This window comes from Atractosteus spatula, chromosome 2 (genome assembly GCF_055471065.1).
Source record: "Atractosteus spatula isolate fAtrSpa1 chromosome 2, fAtrSpa1.hap1, whole genome shotgun sequence".
In the NCBI taxonomy this organism is placed as follows: domain Eukaryota; kingdom Metazoa; phylum Chordata; class Actinopteri; order Semionotiformes; family Lepisosteidae; genus Atractosteus; species Atractosteus spatula.
The window spans coordinates 51,907,403-51,931,046 of NC_142707.1; the positions used below are offsets into that span (position 1 = coordinate 51,907,403).

General features: G+C 39.1%; 1 protein-coding gene across 1 annotated transcript in view; it reads left to right on the top strand.

Moving 5' to 3' along the window:
* Positions 1–23,644, top strand: part of kif6 (kinesin family member 6) — a 124,789-nt gene that overhangs the window by 50,730 nt on the left and 50,415 nt on the right. The window contains exon 13 of the mRNA XM_088905286.1: positions 2,163–2,381. Coding sequence (XP_088761412.1) covers positions 2,163–2,381 — 219 coding nt within the window. The remainder of the gene's footprint in view (positions 1–2,162; positions 2,382–23,644) is intronic.

Consider the following 23,644-nt stretch of genomic DNA (forward strand, 5'->3'; position numbering starts at 1 on the left):
TTGCTGTCACTGATAATTCTGGAGAAGCCATCCCGCCATGGGAAGATACATTACTTTATTTGTCGGCTATAAGAGCTGCGTATTCATGAATGCGAAGGAATATGAAAAAAGTCACAGGTTTGTCTGTCTGTTTATATGGCAGCAGACATGGATCTGGGGAGCTGCGAGCAGTGAGAAAATCACAAGCCAACATCACATCACCAAATAAAAGAGGCAGACACACCCAGAGTCCCAGGTCCCAGTAATCTACATCTACAGTACAAGTAGTCTTCTCCTTCTGAGCTTGGGTTCTTTCAGGACCAGCTGTCTGCTTTACCGCTGGGAACTGAAGAGGAGAGCAGACAGTTTGAATGGCCTGTGTCAGCTTGTGCTCATTAACACTTGCTGCTTTGCCCTAGATGCTCCCCCCTTTGCCTTTCCTTGGAACTTCCTGGCAGCCACATGGTGCTGTAGGCATTGCAAGATCTGCCTCTTAAAGGCCAGAAAGGAAAAGTCCTGTAATTCTATCTATTACTTATAACTTATAACTCATAACTTGTATTGTCCTAAAGCAAAGTGCAGGCCTGTCTACTTTAGCGATGTGCAAAAGAATTTAGCTCTGGAACTTTTCTGAGGATGTCGGTGACAAAGGCAGGCCTGACACTTTCTTTCTCTTGATGCATCAGGACAAGGGAGGAAATCTGCCTTGCAACCTTTTGCGTGTGCAAAACCAAGGACACCGAACTGTCCTCTCACACTTGGGCACACTTCAAACCTGTGGGTAGGAAGATCTCCACAGTATCTCACACAGGTGCGCCTTTCTCCAAAGAAATGAATTAACCAGTCAGAAGAACATCAGAAGGTAGACACTCTTGTGGACTGGACCTCCTGTTTTTGCAATGTTTCATGCTATAGAGAAACTTACTTGATGCAAGTCAGTCCTTTCATTCTTCCAAGTGATTTTGAAATGATTGCAACTCTTGTGTTTCTGCTTCAGGGATTCAGCTTGTTATTTTAACTAAGTATTGTTGCCCAATGAACATCAGCTATTAGAAGATGTTCACCTAAATATTTGCATTCACAACTGCATTCCAGATTTCCAGCCAAGGGTGATATTCTGTGGAAAATTATGAGTAAGTTAATTAGGCAGCATAATTCTCTTCTAAATCCTTTATATAATGATTATTTCATAGAACACAGTTTTGATTATACTGTATTCTTATTCGGTTCATGTATTTTTTTTCTCTGTTTTGTTCCCTGTAGGTATGAAATTAACAGAAAAATGTTGCTTCTTAGTTGGTTCTAAAACAATTATTCAACTGTGAGACACTGTCATTGATTTTCAACACTCCTGGATATTGCAACCGTGAGGGACTGACGTGACCATGTTTTAAATATAGCTAAACATTTATCCAATAGAGCTTAGGTTATTCCATTAGTGTTTCCTTTGTTTTCTCTAGCTAATATACATTTCACTTGTCTGTGTGTAGAGTATGCGTGTGCCTCTGATGTGTTTGAAGATAGTATTACGTCTTGTTGAGAAGATGTCAGGCTGTGTAGTCTGGGCACAAGAATAGGTAAACCATGTTCTAGAATGTGTGCTCTGTAACTCTCTTAAGTATATACATATTATTTATAAGACCTATTGGAGGACTCTGCACTTCTAGGCCTAAATGGTCTTAAATCTTCCATGGAGAGTGTTAGGATTTTGAAAACAGTGGTAGCCCGTGATTTTATATTCCTTTTGCAAATGTATTCTGTATCTGAAAGCTGGAGATCTGGGCAGTGTTTTAATAGCAGAATGACATGTGTATGCAGGCTATGATGTTCTGGAATTTTGGCAAGTGCTTCTCGACAATGGCCTGTTTCTTCATATGTGATTTATAACAGAGCCATGACAGCTCATGGTGGTTTATTGTTAGAGGCGCATGGGGTCTGAGTTTTAAAGTATGTAATTTTTTTTCTCCATTTTTTTTCTGCGGATCATAATGTAACTGAACACTTATACTCCTACGGGTTTATTTCACGGATGCCAAGGAAGTAAAGGACAAATTATTGTCCTGAGAAATTGGTGGTAGAATTGTATACTTTAGTTTACACACTTATGTCTAGAGACTTTACTCAATGCAGTACAAGTTTTTTATATAAATTGTACCGTTTTCCCTAACTCCACCAAACTCCAGCTATACTAGTGAATATGTTAAAGAGAGAGAAGAAGAGAGCTCAGGATGCAGTTTCTCAGCTGGAGCTGGGCTCCAATGGCTTTGTGATCTCTCGGAGTTCCTACCGCACATCGGATGCGGAGAACGCTGAGGGCTCATGGGAGTCGTCCAATCCAAGACAGACCAGGGGCAGCATCTCTTCTGTCAGCACAGTACCTCACCCGCTGCACAAGAGGAGAGGTAAGAGAACGCATATCTTGCACAGACCCGCACCGTGGTGAGCCAGCACTGGAAATGAGTCATTCTATGAAAAGCATGACATTTTCTTCCACGCTTTGCAGCAAGACCTTGAAATTTCAGCAGCACAAAATCTCCAATTCTGTAGTAGTCTTTGAAATGCTAATTTTACTCTTTGTTCTTTGTTCATTTTAATTCTGAGTGCCATCAAGCAGCTACATTATCACCTCATAGCTTGATCTCCTCAGATCTCAAAAGCTAAGCAAAACTGGGCCTGGTCAGTACAGGGAGGGAAGATCTCTAGGGAAAAACAGATTGCTGCTTAAGTGGTGTGGTAATAGCAGTAGAAATAATAATAGCTACTTAATTAATAGATCAATCCCTTATTGAAAAAGTCAAGTAACAAAATTCTCATTTACAATGAAAACCTGACCTTACACGATCGATGCCCAGACTGCAAAGCAATGAAAGAAAGAAAAGAAAGCTCAATAAAATGTAACATAACAGGATGTGGTATAGGTAACAATTCTAAGCGAGTGGCAGGTAGAAATGTTTTAATCATACATCTGAAAAGTTCCTACTCACTCTGCAGTCTGTTCTAGTCACCGGCAGTGGAAAGTTGCAAAGACTTTCATCCAAAGTCAGTAGTTGGTATTTTTACGTAGGTTCAATTTGAAAAGGTGCCCTCTTGCATTGCAGCATGGGACTTTGGTCCTAAATTATAATTTTTCTTAATCGTTTAAATGCAACTCCTGGTAAATTGTCTACAAAAAAGTCAAAACTGTGAATACAAACCCCATGTGGTTTGTGAAACACCATGTCATTTATGATTGTGTTCACTCAAAACACAAATATCAAGCATATTGGTGCAAACCAGTGAATGTAAATCTCTTCAGTTGACAAACAAACCAATAGAGTGATTTTGTTTCACAAGTCTTAATTCTTTAGTTCACAACTGAAAGCAACCAATCCCATGTGTGTCCAGCCTCACCTCACAGATACAAATCTTAACTGCCAAAATTGTCCAAAGTTCAGTCAATATTTACAGTATATTAGGTTACAAGTAAGTTAGTGTTGCTGAAAGATGGAGCAGGAACCTTTAGTAGTGGATGAAGTGGGTCCCCTCATCTTTTTGAATCTGCTAATCCTAGATTGTTTATGGCTGTATATGGCTGTATTGTTTGCATCGATTTGTCTGGATGACATTACTGTAAGAAACAATCAACATGCAGCTTAATGTTTGTTGTATTGGCACAAAACATAGTCTGATGAAAACATGCAACAACTCGTTTTCTTCAAACTAGAATCAGTTCCTGGAGCATCTGCTTTTGATCAATGTAAATAATTAAACTGCCTAAGATGTTGGCATGTGCCATATTGTTTTGCTTAAGGGAAGAATGCTACGTGTTGAGTTGTGTGTGGAGATCTGTCGCTGAGTCACAGCATTGCTGGAGTTCTGGGCATGTACTGTAGCAATACCCAGTCTCTGTTTCCTGTGTTATCAGGGCTGCTTTTAATGGAGCTGTTTCTCGGAGAGATGGGGTGATCTCTCTTATAAGAGGAAAATTCCTTCGCACAAACATATTGCAATATAAATTAGTAAATAAAAAATAAATCAATAATCCATAAACCACAGTGAAGAGGAATGCAAATGCACCTGATTATCCAGATGAAGGCTATTGTGTCGAAACATTGGACAGTTTGCCAAATAATAAATATATTTTGGAGTCTACAGCGTGGGTCCAATCGACCCTGTTTTTTGAACAGGAATCCAAAGGTGTGTTATTGTGACCATGTTCCTTCTTCCACTGGATTTCCTCCTTTCAGCAGCAAAGTTTTCATTACAATTCACTGCAACAATAGTGATAAATATATAATATGAAACATTATGGACTGTCAAAAAGAAAGCATTAAAAGGTTAGTATCTGGTAGGTTGTCTCTGAGCATTAACAGACAAATCTGTTGCTGTTACTATTTCCTATTGATGCATGGACCTGATTAGCTTCTGGATATAATACTTTTTGATGTTTCTGGTTCTCCAAATGTTCTGTTGGACTCAGTCTGAAACAATTGCAGATAGATTGGATGAATAAGACAGCTCTGTGCTGGTGATATTCTTTTCCTGGTGACAGTCTTCCAGGACATGACCAGTCTCCTGCAGAATCCTGGTGTCCCTGGACTAGTCAACTTATTGTTGAAGTAGAACATCTAATTTTCCAAAGAGGTTCTACCACAGACAGGTCACTTTCAAGCTGATCTTCATAATTTAGAAGGTAATTAAAATCATGAAAAGTATTTATTTAGATTCTTAATCAATGCATTTTGGCAATTCAATTTTAAATTCAAATACCGAACAATGAACACCTGACATTTTTATTAAATCATGGCTAGAGGTCAGTATTTTGTTATCTCAAGCAACAGTACATCTCCAACCTCATCTCATCATTTAAAATGTGAATATGATTGTGTACTGCATGTCCTCTGTAGAGTTGTTGTCTCAACAAGTTTCATCATGGTTTCATTGGCATTGCTATTGTTAGACTTGTTATTTTAAATATTGCTTAACAGAAAAAGGTGGCACAGTAGAGTTTTGAGTTTGAGTCTAGACTGGACACATTCTGTGTGGAGTGTGCATGTTTTCTCTGTGTTAATTTGGCTTTTGCAAAGTGCTTTATACTGTGCTCCACCCAAAGACTCGTTGGCTCAGTTAATTGGCATCTTTAAATTGTGTGCCTTTGTGTACTATGATGGATTGGCATCCTGTCCAGGGTGTGTGTGTGCCCTGTCACGGACTGTGTTTTGACACACCTGAAGAAGGCTTCACAGCCGAAACGTTGTGTTTTCTCTCTTCTCTTTTCAGCATGGAATAAACCTTTACTTGTTCCTTTGCAGACTACGCATGCTGACGCAGCTACCCACCTGAACTACTATTATACATAATGACTAAGGTTGTTGTTTACTTTCCCCATGTGTTTCTGATTTTTGTACTGTATAGGATGTTAAACCTGAACTCCTAATAATAAGAGAAAAGATAACAAACACAAGCCAGCAACTCATCAGCTGAGTCACTTTGTTCATATCACAGAAACCACAGCTCTATCATTCTTCCCTGCAAGACATTTTCAGATAATGATGCCCAGATCAGTGCTGGGAAGAGTGAATTATTGCATACGGGGTTAAAAATAGAGAAGCTTTTAAAAATCAAACATATGTTTGAATGGCCTCCAGTTCATGCTAGGAGACAGAGTCAATCATTCTCTGAATACAGTTTGCAAAATTTTGATAAATTATGTACGTGGCACATACATCCTGCACTTTTCGTTACAGTATGTTTCTTATTCCAGAAACATTGTAAATCTCGTAAAGCTGAGCGTGGGTACAGTTCACATCAACGGGACTTCTATTCCATTATTTGCTCTAAGAGATGATAGTCTAATCTCTGAAGCCTCTCCTTCCCCTGCCTCTTCTCTTGTCCCTTCCATATTCAGCTGGATATTTCATTTCCTCTGCACTCCCACAGTTTTACTGTGCCAGTTATGTTTGCCAAGACCAGTGACCATTTTCAGGACCATAGGATGCAAATTGGCAGAGTAATTCTGCAGCGGTAGTAAATTAAAATTTAAGGTGGCAGTGTGCCTGAGGATGGATTACTCATCTAAATTATTTTCTTAGATGTTACAGATAGTCCTGCTGATAGCCCTGGCTAAAGACAAAGTTTTGGTTGCACATCCAAAATGTCATGTGTGGAATGTGTACTGAATTAGTGTGAACTGATATATAATAGACACGTAAGAACATAAAAACAGTTATAAATGAGGGTAGGCCATTCAGCCCATCTAGTCCATAGCCTGATGTCTTGAAAGAATCATAATTCACTACAGTACCAATCTGATAATATAATAATAATAATAATAATAAACTTTATTGTATATAGCGCCTTTGAAGGTGGCTTCTCAAAGCGCTTTACAGGATGACAACAACAATAAATAAGAAGAATACACAAGATAAAACACAATTACAATATATAGAGGAGACCGTGGATGGTGGTACTAAGAAAAGCAGAGGGGTGAAGAATGGAACCAGTTAAGTAAAGGCTTTTCTGAAGAAGAGGGTTTTGAGTCTGGATTTGAAGGAGTTTAGAGAAGGTGACTCTCTGATATCCTTGGGATAAGTTGACGTCCTCAATATCAGCTTCAGTAGTGTGGTTGGTTAGCTTGTTTCATACTCGGAAAACATACAGTACTGTGTAAAAAAAGTCTTTCCAATTCTTAATTTTAAATCCAATTTCCGTTTTTGTCCTCTGTTTGGTCATCTTTTGATTTTGAAGATGCCCCCTATCATAGTCCAAAGACATAGTGGTAGGTTAACTGGCTTCTGGGAAAATTTGTCCTGGTGGGAGTGTGTATGTGTCTGTGTGTCTGCCCTGTGATGGATTGGGGTCTTGGGCCCGTTGCTTTGTGGGATAGGTTTTGGCTCCCCCGCGACCCTAACCTTACCTAACCTGAACTTAAAGAGGTCAGAAAATGAATGGATGGAAGGGTAGAGTAGCTCATTGCAAGATAGTTTTCTGTTACTATCAGAGGTCACATCAAGTGCAGGTACGGGGTTTTGTTGATTTTTATGTAGGACTGTTTTTCTGAATTATAAATAAATATTAAATTATAACAGGATTCATTTCTGAAATACATCTCCTTTTCATTTGCTCCTTTGCCAATGGATGTCCTGAATGGACACTGATCAAACATTGTTTCTGATTTCATTATGAAAGTTTGTTAAATGTCAAATCATCTGAATCGATATTAAGTACAGTACCAGTCAGATAAGTTGACTACAGAGTCCGGGACAAGATGTAATAGTTACTTAGTATTGTGGATGTGCACTCCTTTGGTAATTTCCCAAACAAAGTAAAAATGCTTTCGTCTCTGCTGTAACAATACAATGATCTAAATTATTGGGGGTGCCTGACCACACACAGCACCCACAGAACTGGCATCTGTCTCTCAGGCAATAAAAAAATGCAAACTGAATGTTAAGATGTATATTTAAAACATTGAACTTAAATCTAGGGATGTTATCTTAAAACTGTACAATGCCATAGTAAAACAAATTAGAATGCTGTTTTGGACAGATGTGTGCAAGAAAGATGTTGCTGTTCTGAAATCAGTCCAGAGAATAATGACCAGATATTACCACTATTGACAGGGTGAAGTAACTGTACCTTTTTAGCCATAAACAGAAGGCAATGAGGGGGACTTGATACAATTATTAAAAATCTGAGGCTTCAGTCAACCAGTGGACCTCTTCAGCAGTAAAACAAGAACCAAAGGATACAAGTGGAAACTACAGGGAAGTGCTTTTAAAACTGAGAATAGGAGGTACGTCTTTACACAAAGGGTTGTGGGAATGTGAAACAAGCTATTAAAAGAGGTTGAGCTGAATGTGCTCCTCAGAATAATTAGCTACTGAAAAAAAATCAAGAATCAAGAAAGAGATTTAGAACTTAAAAATGTAACTTATATTATAGAGTAGGGAAAATCTAAAAGCAAAAGAGGGGAAAAGCCTTACGCTTGACAGGTCTTGCTGTGGCTGGGATGTAACAGACCTGCAGTCCGGAGTCTGACAGCCTACTGAACCCAGACTTAGAAGAACTTCATTTTTCCCACAAGGTGCTTCATTTGAGTTGTTGTGTATATTAAAAACACATTGTTCAAACACACATGCATTAAAAGCACATCCCTCATACATGTAACATAAAACAAATTGCATAATATTAAAAGACCAATGTCAACAGTCCAGAAAATTCTATATTTCTACTGTATATATTTGACATCACCCAATAGTATTATAAAGCAGGCAAATTAATTGCAAGGGAGCCGGTGAAATGAAGAAAAGGTTGCTTTAATTTTGTAATGGCCAGCCCGTCGAGGAACTCTTTAAAATGTTCACATTTCTGTTTGTATGTTTTGTTGTGAGTTGGGGAGTCAACGAAAAGTGTCACAGTATCTCTAACCATCCTGATTCCCTCTCCCTCTCATAAAAATACTTGGAAATTCCCAGAGTGACCAGATTTAATTATTACCATACTTACAGCCCAGCTTTGGCTCTTTTCATCTGCCTGCCAAGCCCTTTGCCAGCAGTAACTTACGCAAACATGTTATTTAAATAGCTCACCCAAATATAACTTCCACTGACATGAGGCCGCTTCACGCACCACCTCATTCTTAAGACTTACACAGACCCCAAACATCTCGAACTACAAAATGCTTTCTTAATTGCATACCAGCAATCCAGCCTCTGAGATGCTGGGGCTGACTGCCTTCTCCTAAGAGGCACACAGAATTTTTTTTTTCCGCACTGTAGCCCAGTAAGAGTGGCCTCTGAACCCACTGCATCCCAGCATTCTAATTCACAGTAGCTGAACTCACTGCATCCCAGCGCTCTAATCTCAAATTACTGAACTCACTTCGTCCCAGCACTCTGATCCTAAATTACTGAACTCACTTCGTCCCAGCACTCTGATCCTAAATTACTGAACTCTCTTCGTCCCAGCACTCTGATCCTAAATTACTGAACTCACTTCATCCCAGCACTCTAAGCCCCAGTTACTGAACTCGCTGCATCCTAGCACTCTCATCCTGTCTTACTGAACTCACTGCATCTCAGAATTCTCATCCTCAGCTACTGAACTCGCTGCATCCCAGCACTCTCAAACGGAGTTACTAAACTCATTGCATTCCAACACTCTAATCCTCAGTTACTGAACTGGTCACATCCAAGAGCTCTGATCCTGAGTTACTGAACCCACTACATCCAACACACTATCAATGAGCCGTTGAACACTCTTACCCAGCACTCTGATACTGAACCACTCAACACACTGTATCCAACCACTTTCATCGCCATGCTGCCAAATGGTCTACACTACATCCAGACACTTTCATCTCGAGTTACTGAATCTACTGAAGCCCATCAGTCTTAATCCTGAGTAACTGAACCATTGTACCTCATCGTTCTTAATGCTTAGATACTGAATGATGAAAGAGGTGGATGTCTAGCACTGTACATCAAAATTACCATTTAGGCGCAGGAAGCTAACCTAGAAGAATCAAAGTCAAGGGTCTCAGTGTCTGTCTGTCAGACCAAAAAACATATTTTAAAAGTCATAGTGTAAAGAATATGTGACAGACCACCAAATTATAATGAAATCTTAAATAATGACGCTAGAAATGTATGTGTAAAGGAAGATCTCTGGTGATCTCTTTCCTCATTTATATTGGGAAGAACCATCAAGGAATGGAGCAGCTGAAATTCAAACTGTACACAAGACTAATAACTGCTTACTAGGTTTTTAAGAGCATCTACTAGAGGGAATGTCTGTATTGATCTAGTGTTTTCAAACAAACTTGGTAAACCGAGAGAACAATTTTGGAGCTGTGGTCATAATACAATAGGCTTTGTACTATATTTTGAAACTATGCAGGTAGAGTCGAAAATAAATGTTTATAATTTCAGGCAAGTGGACTATGAAGGAAGGAAACTGAGCTTAAGAGACGAATGAGACAGGATAAATATAGAATCAGTGAAAACACATGGTGGCAGCTTAAAGGCCACCAGTCTTCTTCATTGCTATCAGCGATTGCAGCCATATCACCCTTCAGCTCGCAACTGGCAACCCACTGAAGCTCAGCAGGTGTGAGCCTGGCCAGTACCTGAATAGGAGACCTCCTGGGAAAAACTAAGTTTGCTTTTAGAAGAGGTGTTAGTTGGGCCAGCAGGGGGCGCTTACCCTGCGGTCTGTGTGGGTCCTAATGCCCAAGTATAGTGATGGGGACACTGTACTGTAAAAGGCACCACCCTTCGGATGAGATGTAAAACCGAGGTCCTGACTTTCTGTGGTCATTAAAAATCACAAGGTGTTTCTCAAAAAGAGTAGGGGTGCATCCTGGCCAAATTTCCTATTGGTCTTTACCAATCATGGCCTCCTAATAATCGCCATGTATGAATTGGCTTCATCACTCTGTTCTCCTCCCCACTGATAGCTGGTGTTGGGGAGTGTCTGGTGCACTGTGGCTGCTGTCACATCATCCAGGTGGGGCTGCACACTGGTGGTGGTGGAGGGGAGTCCCCATTACCTGTAAAGCGCTTTGAGTGGAGTGTCCAGAAAAGCACTATATAAGTGTAAGAAATAATTATTTTATTATTATCATCTAGATTCTGGTAGAGTCTGTAATCTAGTAAAATTCTCAGATGATACCAGAATAGGAGGATTATTACAGAAGCTGTGAAAGGAAATTAGCATGAATTGAAGCCTGGACAAATATCAGGCAGATTATATTTAATGTGGACAATTGTAGAGTATTACATGGAGGTAACATAAATTCACTGTTGTGAGAAAAAGTTTATATTAATGAAATAATAACAAAAATGAAAAAGTATTATTGTTTGTGTTAAAGTTTAATCAGATTGTGTTTATCTCTTTATCACATTTTAGGAGCAATTATTGCAGGAATACAGATAATTCCAAAGGGTTCACAATTTGTTTCTCACCACAGTAAACTGTAAATTGGTAAACACTGAACTTGGGAGAAAATATTTAGGAAAAAGTCTTCTAGACAAAGATAGGAAATTACACCAAGGCAAACAGAATGTTGGGTATTTAAAGATGTATAATTTCAACAAATGAGTATTATTTTAAATATATACAGTGCAGTAGCAAGACCTCATTAAGAATATTGTGTACAATTTTGATCACCACATTTTAAAACAGATATTGCTGCTCTGGAACCAGTCCAGAGAAGAGAAAACAGATGCATTCCTGGGTGTAATGGAATGTCCTACACTCACAGGCTAAAACAACTATAGTCAGGAACAGAAGAGCACAGCAGTCTTAACAGTGAACCCACGGTACCCCAACACTCTTAACACTGAGATACTGAAGAGCAGTCTTCCCTAGCTGTATTACAGTGGTGTTTCTCTGCATAATTTATCATCAAAAAGGTAGACCATTGAATGGACATAAAGTCTAGCCCTGCATACAATGGTCAGAAGAAGAGTGATGTTTTGGATATGACAGCTGCTGGAATGTATTATTGCCAGAAGTAGAGGCTGTATTGTTTTTTTATACACTGTTCCAGTTCCATTATGAACCGCCAGCAACATTGTCTGGGAAACCAGCAGGTTTGGCATGACATGTTGTTCTGAATTCCTTTGTATTCAATTAAAAAAAGAAAGATTTGCATCATAGAGATTAAATATGCATGAAGTAGGTCTATAAAAATTGTGCTATTTCTTTTTGGAATTATTTTGCTAACCCCTTTTTTAAAGGGCAGTCATTACCCACACTGTGTCCTGCTGTGTTTCTGAAAGGCAAAAAATGTGGTATGTTTGTGCCTGTGCTCCTATTTGTCTCTTCTTTTTGGTGTCCCTATAAGTGAAGTGTAGTTCAATTGTACAAGGGAAATATTCTGTTAACTATATGTGTTAATGTGTTACTTGCTCCTCATCTCTGAGAGAGACAAATAGCTCTCTTCTTGCAGTGTCAAGCTCCTTGCCTGTTGTGGTTAGGACCATATGTTCCTGTATGTTGTACGGACTTAGTGTCAGAATCACTGGCCCACTGTCTGTGGCAGCAGCCAGAGATCACTGTTCTGAAATATATACAGTACATGTCTGCGTTTCTCAGTTTTAAGATGTCAGCTCATGTACAGCTGCTATTCAGTGTAGGGTTGTGTCCTCAGACTTGTGTCCAAAGTGTCCCGTGTGAAAGGGCTGCTGTGTGGCTGAGGTATCAGACAGGTACTAGACACACCAGCTTGGAGTGACAGGAGACAAAGCCCAGCCTCAAGAGCACATCCTTAACAGCTGCTCATGGTAACATCCTGAAGACATCATTCAAGATGAAGCAGACAGGTGCCTAAAACAGTGGTAGCAAATCACTTAGTAAAGATACATAGTGCCGTGTTTTGGGGAATTTCTCTTCTTTCAATTTGAAAGAAGTCCTTAAATAAGACACTGTACAGGGGGACCTGTGCTGGTGAGGGCATGATTAGATGGCTGTCCGGTTACATTTTCAGAAGAGCTTGGCAGGGATAATAAAGAGGTGGATAGTATACAAAAGGAAGTTATTGAGGAGCAACATTTAAAAAGCCATGAATATATGAACTCTTGGAGTGCCCTGTAGCATTTTGCCCTTCCTGGTGCTACTGAACGGTGGTTTTCAGAGTGGAAGCCGTCTGCCAATCTGGCTTGAACGTGCCTGGCAGTGCCACCCTGTGAACCAGGCACTGTGAGGAATTAGGAGACAGGGAGACCGGATATGAAGCCACTTTCCGATGGTCTGTTGAGAATGGAAACAGAACATACTGTATAGGAATCCTGAAATTCTGTCAGCTTCCAGACAGTGTAATTCAGGAAAAGATGCAATTTGGTCTTTTTTTCAATGTTTTTATCATCAAAACATTTTTGTAAAATTGAATCACATACACATGGGTTGAATTATAGCTTGCCCTTAATGAAATGGAAAATGGTAATGAAGTTGTTGATAATAATACATTTTCTACATTCTCTCCATCCACGTTTAGACTGTTTTCTAGAATTCTATAAGTTTAAAGCTTATCTCATAAATGCAATTCATATGGCACTGAGATCACATAGAATTTAAAAAATGAGAAGCAACACTGTTTATAATAGCAGTGCCAGAATTGTTCAGGGTCCAAAGGGGATTTACTGTAATACACATAGTTAATATAATGGTTGTGTGTAGACGTGGCCCATGGTGCTTACTGAGATTATTGCCTGACTTTGGCCCTACTATCTGTCTTTATTCTTTCCAGTGTTAGCAGCAGCTGGTTAGCTTTCTCACTGACAGCAGCGAAAGGTCCACTCTGCTTGAGTCCCTCTGCACAGCTAAAAGCTCTTCGTTGTGTGCTTCTTTGATTTTCTTTCTTTTCTGATGCTGATACAAAGGCGTTGTAGCTTTTGGAATGGTATTTCTTGAAGAATTAGAACTTAATTTCTTCCTGCCTTATATTAAAAATGTGGATTAGCAGAATATATCAGGTTATTGAATTAAGAATTTGAGGAAATGCATGTATTTGAATTGAGAATTGGTTGACAGAAATAGTACAGAGGAGGGGAGAAAGCTCCAATCAAAAATATTTAATTTGTGGTGTGCCACAGGGATCTATGCTAGGACCTGTGATCTATCTATGTTATATCAATTGTCTAGATTTTGGTATAGATTGTAAAATAGAAAAGTTTTCAGATTATGCTAAAATAGGAGGCTTTATATGCAGCGAATGACATTCAAAAAGATTTAAATAAAATTAAATGACAACGGGCAAATGCCTGGCAGGTGATATTTAATGTAGACAGTCTTCCACATAAATTTGCATGACAGCATGCTAACAAACAAATCGTAAGGATGTAAATATAATGTATAGTCAAAAGCTTAGAATTCAGACTAATGGATGTTATGTTGAAATTGTAGATTGCCTCCTGAAAGAAGGTGGTTAGCGAAATTTCTTCTAGAACTTTAATGCCAAAATGTTGGTATCACAATACCAAAATCACAAATCACAGTGGACCTGTACGCTGTTAGCTGCATGAAACATCACTGAACCTATTTTTGTAGAACTACTGCTTTAAGATGTTTTAGATACCCACAAGATCTCAATAACAAAAGAATTTCTCCTTTCCAAATTCAGATGTTTTTTATAAGCTATTTATAGTGCAGAAAAATCTTTGCTCCTTGAAGATGATTCATTACTTCTTGTATCAATTACTCTGGAATGTTTAAAACAATAGGTTTCATATTTGTAACACAGTCTCGCGCATTAGCTTAGATAGTCACTCTGAGAATCCCTGGGTTTCTTCCTAAAAGATTTATAAAAACAGAAAAGACATACAACCCTACTCTAAATGAAGAATTTGCTTACAGTAATAGAAAAATATGAAGGGGTGCTTTGCCAAATAAGAATCAGTGAGATCGTTATAACACAAATTGTACTTACACAATATAACATGATGAAATGTTCCTTCTGGATAAATATTTCAGGAATGTTCTGTTTTTAAAAGCAGACAGAATAGATTTCCTTTTAGTCACTGGAATTTTGTTTAGGTTTGTTGTAAGACTTATTACTTAAATGTTCTCTTGTTGGGATCAAGATGATGTAAAAAGAAAATGCCTTACATTTGTTTTGCATGAGATTACTCACATCACTAGTGCTGCACCTCCTGTAATCAACTATATTATTGTCAAGAGAGTGATTTAATAAACACATACACTGTCTCAAGGAAAGAGATCGATATCTTGATTAATATACTGTAATAGGAAGAGAGAATAGTACCAATACAATAAGAATTGCAATTTTTTTTTTCAGATCCCATGAGTTTCTTTAAATAAATAATGGAACGTGTATAGCATGTGTTTCCTTGTAAAGAACAGCTGTTATTTGATCTAAATTTAGCACGCATTTTAGTATTTCAAAAACCTTACCTAAGGATAAAGTTTAAAGAATTTTTGCTCGGACTAGTATATAAAAGATCACTGACATTCATAATTTTAATCACGAGCAAGCATCTTCTGTGGTAACTATGAACTGTGAAGTTGTAATATCTTATTTCCAGTGAATTTCTGAACACACAAAGGAAAAGTATAAGATAAACGTGACTGACCCAAAATTCACAAATAATGGCTGTTTATGGTAGTGGTGTGTGATGGAGAGGGTTGGAAATTAAACATTGATGATTGAATTTTGGATTATATTACCTAAACTCAAGGTTGATAAAAAGAAAACCAGTTCTGCTGCTTTTACTGTACTTTAATTCCCTTTGTTAGAACATGGTATAACTGTTTGGCATATTGTGGCATATAACCAGACTTTGAATCCTTTGTAGTGGAAGAGATTATACACTGCAATTCATTCACAACACAATGTGCCCGATGGTATATACTGTAGTACAGTTTCTAGATTATTCTCTGATACACATGCACCTCACATGGCATCAGTTTCTAGATTATTCACTGGTATACATTCACAACACATGGTGTTAGTTTCTAGATTTTTTACAGGCACTCATAGTGTCAGTTTCTAGATTATTCACTGACATTCGTGCATCACACATGGTGTCAGGTTGTAGATTATTCTCTGTTTTGTGGTTCATAGTTTATTCTGAAGATCTTCACTGGGATGTCCACGGTTTGAGGATTTTGAATACACTTGAATCAGGTCCGCTTGTAGTGTGTTCTGTTCAAGACTAAAGAGTGTTGGTTCTTTCAGCCTGTCAGTATAGGAAATTCCTTTAAGCCCCCTTCTCTGGACTGATTCCACAGCAGCTTTATCTGTTTTGTGATTTAAATCTTGTGCACAAGATTCATAATGAGACGTTACTAGCATTTTAAAATTTTAACCTTGAGTCAGGTTCCTTAATAGTCTGTTTTTTTACCATCTAATACCCTGTAGGAAAAAAGAACAAAGCTCCTAAATGTTATTTAAGATATGTGATGTTAAAAAAAGATAAAGGTTCTTGTCTTGTTCTCTAACTGACTGACGGTTTCAGAATGTGCTTAGCGCAAAATTATTCTAAACCCACAGCACGCTTTCTTTGAAATATTCACAGCAGGCTGTAAACTTTCATTAGGGATATAAATAACTTGCTTGGCTTCTTTTTATTTTTAGGGAGTGCATAACCATTGCTTCCACAAATCAAATCTCTTTGTTCTCCTTGGTTTGTCAGTCTTTCTGATTGGTTTGTGATCAGTGCATCTTCTGAACTCCCCCCAGACAATTTTGTTGCAATTTATGAAATTTGTGTTTGTTTACAGCATATGTACCAAACTGCACAAAACAGATGTTATCCCAGATGTGGCAGTGACCACAAGTCCATAATGAAAAAGTATTCTGTTAAGAGCCAGAGAGCAAGCTGTCCTGTCAGAGGGAACCACTGTCTGATCTCTGGTGATAAATGAAACTACGAGATTAAACACTGCATTTCATTCATTCTGCTGTCCCAACGCAGCACTTACTACAGATCAAGAGTTCCATGATAAAGGATTTAAAAACTGGAAAACAAATACTTAACAACATAGAAAGGTTACAAATGGGAAGCCATTTGTCCATCTGGCCCATTAGGTAGTTAGTATTGCAGCAGTTGAACACATCAAATGAACAATTTTGCAGCAATTGATGACAATTAAAATCCCTTTGTTTCTTGAAAGAAACTAGGGTACTGGCTTTAACAAAATGGCTGGATAGTTTGTTCCACACTCCTACAACCCTTTGTGTAAATAAGTGCCTCCTGTTCCTTGAGGCTGTTAGTGTAGCAAAAAGTTGTACCAGAAGGAACTATGAGGTGCAAACATTTCTGCAAGTATTATATCAATCACTTTAAAATCTCAAAACTATCATTAGAAAGAATAAGGTTTTGATAAGGTTGGCTCTGTCATAGCTGCAGTTCTGAGAATATTCCCTGGAAAACTGTGGTTTTTACCCTTGAACATCATGAGTGCCCACTGTAGCCTCTAGTAGTGTCCAGACATCATCCACATCAATAGCAAGTTTGACCAGTTGCTGCTTTGAGATGTTCATTCTCTGAAGGCCACTCTGGTGCTCAGTGAACAGAAATCATATCATGTCTTGATTGACCACTCACTTGTTCAAACAGTGGTTTTCTACCATATTGACATTAATATTTACAAATAGTGATCTGCTTTCTGACCTCAGATTTTAGAACTATGGAGTATTTGTTTTTATGTCTGGATATTAAAAGGTCTCCAGTGAATTGTTTCATTAATGAGTCCTGTGATCATACAGATCTTATGGCATAAATGTTAAGACTGAGAACAGGCTATCAGACTTGTTTGTTTGTTGGTGACTTTATTGATCAAAGGATCTTGTCTAGCTGTTTCTTAAAGGATGACAGGAACACATTTCAACAACATTGCAGTTTTCTCCACACACTCACAACACTTGTGTAAAGCAGTGCCTTCAGTTGTTAGTTTTTTTTAAATATACTCCCTCTTAGTTTACACTTGGTCCTGAAGTAGTCTTCAAGACTGACTGTATCAATACTTCTCTGGGCTTTAAACTCTTCCAATTCATCCATACATCTTCTAACTTCTTAATCCAATACAGGTTCACAGGGGAGCTGGAGCCTATCCCAGCAAGCAATGGGCACAAGGCAGAGTGCACCCTGGATGGGATTCCAGTCCATTGCACAGCACACACAGACACACTAACCAATTTTCCCAGAAGCCAGTCAACCTACCACTATGTACAGTATTTGGACTGTGGTAGGAAATCAAAGCTGGAGAAAACCCATGAGAACATTCAAACTTCACACAAATAGCACCTCAGGTCTGGAATTGAACCCAGGGCTTCAATGTCGCGAGGCAGCAATGCTAACCACTGCGTCACCATGTCATGAACCTTCTCTTTAAAACCAAACCAAATATTTACAGGAAAAGGAATTAAAGGTTGGTTCCTCACTGGAAAGTCAGAAGAAACACAATATTATGTCTGAGTCTTCTTCAATTGTGAGTGAGGAAGAGCACTAAGTCCTTGGCAGACAAGGCCAATAAAAAATTGCTTTTAAGAAAACTAATTGGAAAAAGGACTGCATGCTGAAAGCCCTCAGCCTTATTGAAATCCACTCCCCCAACCCCCCGACATTCCCTCTCCCAGTTCTGCTGCCTTCTGTTCAAATTGCTGTCACATGTGAGGACTTAAGAGGTGCTGGCTCACCACACTCTGCAGCCTTATTCCATAAAAATACTTTCCCTCTGATCACACTTTCGCCGCCCGCGCACACAGCTGCTTCCACCACGGCCCCACAGCTCCTGAAGATCAGACTTTCAAGTGCCCTCCAGGGCATGGTATGAGCTCAGCTCGTAAGTGCTCTGGAGTTAAGTAAAGCCTGGAGCGCCCCACCTTTGACACCTTCTTCCTCTGTGCTGACATTCCTCCTCAGCACTTGCAATACAAAGTCACCACAAACACATAGGACTGACCACAGCTTCAACGACAAACCTCTGAGAGTACCTGACACCCTGTAGAACAGACTACTACGATCCATGTGTTCTGTATTTCATGAAATATTCAGATTTCCTAGAAAAAAGGGTTCCTTTCTAGATGGAATGGCATTGCATGTGACAAGTTATGTGTCATGGCACCATTTGGTCAAAGCAGATCACAGATATTATTAGCAGGACTACCTGTAAAGTAACACCATTCTTCTCATTATTATTAGTTATTTCAGTTATTAAATATGTCCCTTCAGACTTTCATACCCTGAAATATGATTTTCATCATTTTTAAGCAGTTAAAAGCTCCAGGGTCAGACTGAAAAAAAGTACAAGGTGGGGGGGGCTGTGTCAGTGTGTGATGCTGTAAAAGAACATGTCAAGGTTAATTCCATGCTGGAAAGTAGAAAAAAGAAACACAGTGTTTCAGCTGTTGAGCTTTGACTCATACCTGGAGGGGCTTGAGTGATAAGTTCTGTATTGGGCATAGTCTCCTTGTCCAGTCCTTTTTTCAATTAGGATCCAGAGAAGTTGTTTTTTTGGTACTTTCTGTGTGGAATGTAGCACCCCTCCTCAGTGTTACCCAAAGACTTTGAAAAACAAAGCCATTCTGGCTTTTGTGGGTGTCTTCTGTTGCCCGGGGTACCATCTGGACATCTGGGATTAAACAGACCACCTGTCCTGTACACAAGCTTTCCTTGTAGGCCTTGTAGGAGTCTCAGATGGGTGATGTCCTAGTCACTAGTTCTCCAACCTCTCTGTATAACAGTTCCTTCTCCCTTAAGTCATGAACATGCTGTTTTTCGTTTTGCAGGCAATGTACACTCCCCTGTCTTACACAGGAGAGTAACTTTTTAACTGGAGAGAATGGACGTCGGGGATCTCCAACCCTGGTCCTGGAGAGCCTCAGTTCTGCAGGTTCAGAAGGTCACCATTAAATCACGTACATTTCTAAAAACTTGGAACAATTCCATTGTGATCGATTAAACAGGTGATTTGTTCAATCAAGTTATTTAGAGATCCTTTAGGATTGAAATCCCTTAATTGAACACATCACTTGATTGATTCAACAATAGTTTGTAAGTGTTATCAGCATTTAGAAACAGGTGACCTATGAGAATAACTGGATTGGGGCTCTCCAGGATGCAGGTTGGATCCCTGATGTATGTAGTCCCCAGACCCCATATGTTTTCTTTCTCCTGAAGTTTTTTGCTAGGTTGTGTAGTTTGATATGGGAGGATAATGAAAAGAGGTGTAAATGATCCTTTCTGTGTGCTGTGGATGGTGTCTGACATGTTGTGGAAGCTGACACCCTGGCTCCTTTCAAGAAATGTATGGACAGTATCCTCAGACCAATTAGCTTGAGGTCAAAGAGCCTCTTCTTGTTTAAAACTTTCTTACTTTCTAATATTTTTGTTTACGTGACCAAACTAAAAACACTTCAGTATTAACTAATTATTAGTTTAGTTTTTTTTTTTATCTTATTATTCTTTCCAGTAAAACTACTGTTGGCTGTCAAAAGTCAGTGAAAGATATACAATATTAGTCTGATGGGTCCCTGTTTAAGACTTCAATATCTGCCAGAGGATTGCACCTGTAAATAAGTGAATGTGCTTTTAAAACTGAGCGTGCTCATATTAAATTTACACCAGGATATTTATATGCTTGGCTGTGTTCAGATGTGGCAGGGAGAGCTTTCCACAATTAGAAAACAGGGAATGTGTTATTCCTGAAGTCTCACATCACAGTGCTGCCAGCACAGACATAGGGATGAAAAAAAAAAATCAGATCACGAACACAGATAAACCACAGGGATCGGATTTGTTTGCCCATAAAAAACATCTCCAGAAAATAAACAGTAGTCATGCTGCTTTTCATCCAACTGTGTGACTAAGTGCTGGGTTTTTTTCCATTATCTGGCATTAATATCTGAGATGCTTGATTGTGAACGTGTGTACATGTGACGCCTAGTTGAATGTGATACAGTTAAGGATGTTCATCATGGGAGCTAATGGAGGCTTTACGTCTTGTCCATTTTCTGGTACTGTTCTGTGCTACCACTGGTACTGGGGAGAATCAGTGGGTGCTGTTACTATACCAGCTGTATGATATCAGGCTCAAGGAGACCAGGAGAGACTAGCACTCCTACTCTTAAGAGTCTGTACTCATTTCCTGCTTTGGCTTTTTATAGGTTCCCCAGAAAACCTTTATCCTGTCACATTCATTTTCAATTATTTTGGTTCTGTTGGATATATTTTTGGAGAGCTTCTTAATACATAACTTGTAACAGCTGAGAAGCCTTTGTCAATTTTGTTAGCCCACAACCTGGTTCATGTATTCATGTACTAAAATCTGGGCAGTGTTTTTTTGTCAGTTATTGTTTTTATTTCATATCCTTTTTCTGAAAGTGTAATCCTTTAATATGCTCTCTTAATTAATTTCCATTTTTTTCCATGATGAACTCAACAATGAGATGCCACTTAGGGAGTGAAATAGCTCCAGACCATCACTTAGATTCAGAATTTGTAAAGCACTAGTACAGTAATAATAATAATTATAATTGCTTACACTTATATAGCGCTTTTCTGGACACTCCACTCAAAGCGCTTTTCAGGTAATGGGGACTCCCTTCCACCAGCACCAATGTGCAGCCCCACCTGGATGTAGATGTAGATGTTGCTTGTCATGTAAACTCTTCAAATAACAAAAAACATATTAATTGTTGCACATCCTGTGGTCACTTTTCGCTGATATGTTGAGGATTTTACTTACACGTGAAGTTGAACCAGAGTGGCATGGTGGTTAGTGCTACCTCACAGCTCTTGGGTCCTGGGTTCTGTTGTGGTCTGGATCACATCGTGTACGGAGTTTCCATGTTCCTCCGGTTTTCTTCAGGTGCTCTATTTTGCACCACCAGTACAGTTTAACTAGTGTCTCTAAATTGCCCTTTGTACTCATTAGGCAGCTGTAGGCTATTTGAAGAGGGGGCGTCACCATGTCTCTCGTGCTGAGAACATTGCTTCGCTTCTGTTCCCCATTTCCTTACATCTCCTTGCCGTCCTGTAGCACTGTAGCAGTCAGAGGAATACCATAAGGAGCATGTCATGTATTTCACTCTACAGTTAGTCAGTCGGTAAGGGAGGGGTGAGCTCTTGGCTTTCGTGCATTTGTGGTCTGCAGTCACTGTCCCACTGACAGTCCACCAGCAGGAAGAGAGTTAGCCTGAAGTCATCATGGAGCCCAAAGCTCTCTATCCTCAAAAGCAGCCGCCACCCTGCACTCAGCAGCTCTGGTGTGGCAGGCTGGGTCAGGAAAGACTACAGAGAAGTTGAAGTCTTTAGTTAGAAGTTACGGAGAAGACACATTCACACAAAGAAATGTTGACTACTTAAAGGGCCTCACTGTGTTAGTTGGTGGTTGTGCTTTAGAATAGTAAAACTATTTTAGTATCTAGGAGGACTTTGCAACAGTAAAGATTCATGCACTGACCAGTACAGTCACTATGAGTTTCTAATGTGTTCAGACCCTTTATCATAACATAAGTGATTTTACAAATGAGAGGAGGCAATTAAGCCCCTATAGCCCATTTGGTAGTTATTAGCTAATTGAGCTGAGAATCAGATACACCTGTTTCTTGAAAGAAGCCAAGGTATTGGCTTTTTTAAACAATATGGCTGGGAATCTTGTTCCTCGCTCCCAGAATCGTTTGGGTAAGACATTTTCTCATTTTTAAATGCACTTTTACCAAAGTTCCACTTGTGTCCTTATTTCACTTTTGAATTCTGCAGAAGTTCCCGAGGTTGACTTTGTCAGTGCCTTTGAGGATTTTAAATACTTGTATCAGGTCACCTCTTAGTCTTCTGTGTTCAAGACTAAAGAGTTTCTATTCCATCAGTCTGACAGTCAAAACAAACTCTCCATGGTTCTAAAATCAGAGGTCAGAAATCAGAACATTACTATTTGTGAGTATTAATGTCAATATGATAGAAAACTTATATGGTATAACCTTTTGCTACACTGACAGCCTCAAGGAACTGAATCGTTTTTGTTGTAAACTGAAAAGACTATGAGGTAGTTCCCCTGAGCCCTTGCTCTCTTCTGCCATGAGATAAAACTGACCATTTAGATTTCAGCTCCAATTGCGTTCACAGTCTTTTTCTGCCGTTTCCTTCTCAAATGTTGAAATGTGGTTGCCACAGGGTGTTTACGGCGAAGATCAAAGGCTGTCCGTTCTTGTTATCTTTTTCTTTCTGCTTCAACAGAAAGAATGTGATGTGAGTGTCCCCCAAAAGACAGCCTGATAACAATGTGCACACACACGTGCTCGTTGGGTTTTTCACCTTACGTCAGTCACCCTGGATAAAGGCGTCTTCATAAGCAAATAGATAACAACAACAAAAATCCTAGTCATCCTAGTCAGTGTTACAGCGCTCATCCCATAGTAGCCTCAACAGCTCTAATCCAATAAAAAATGAAAAATGGAAGTGTCAAGTTCTAGATGACTAAGCCTCTAAAACTACAGTATGTATATCGTGTTATATTTATTACCAGTCATTATGTCAAAACTATTTCCCCAGTTACTTGTCTGTTAAAATAAAGAGGCTGTCATGCTGGTATTGAATGATAAGTGCGCACTGTGCAGATTCATGCATTTAGAACTCTGTGGCCATAAATCCTTAGTCAATACACCACTAAGAGCCTGTTGCTTATCATGTGGCATGAGAAGCATGATCAGACAGACAGGACACATGCATCAGCGGCTTTATATACATCTATTTTTGCTGAATGTATGTATTTTAAGCACATCTGCCTTCAGTGTGTCATTCTTGATTATTTATAGTACAATACCAATTGCCTCGGCCCTTCTGTCTCTCTCCGGATCCTGGGATAGGACATGCTTTAGAGCCTTTGGTTTTTTGCTTCTTCGTTTTGTGTTTCTGCTTTTCCCTGCAAAACTAATTCAAAATAAATAAATCATGTTTTTGGAATAATGCAGTGAATCACAGGAGACAAGCGAGGGGGCTGTAAAATGCTCTTCAGCACTATCCAGGGCCAGAAGAAGAGTGCCTGCGATCTGGGCGTTCTTGTGAATCCACTTGTTACAGGAAAGCAGCGTCGTGGTGCTGCACCTAGTGATGGAGTTGCAATTATCTGTTAAACTAATGTGTTAAAAATAAATTTGATTTAAAATGTGTGAAATTCATATTTATTTGCCTTTGATCTGTAATTGCAAAACATTTCCCTT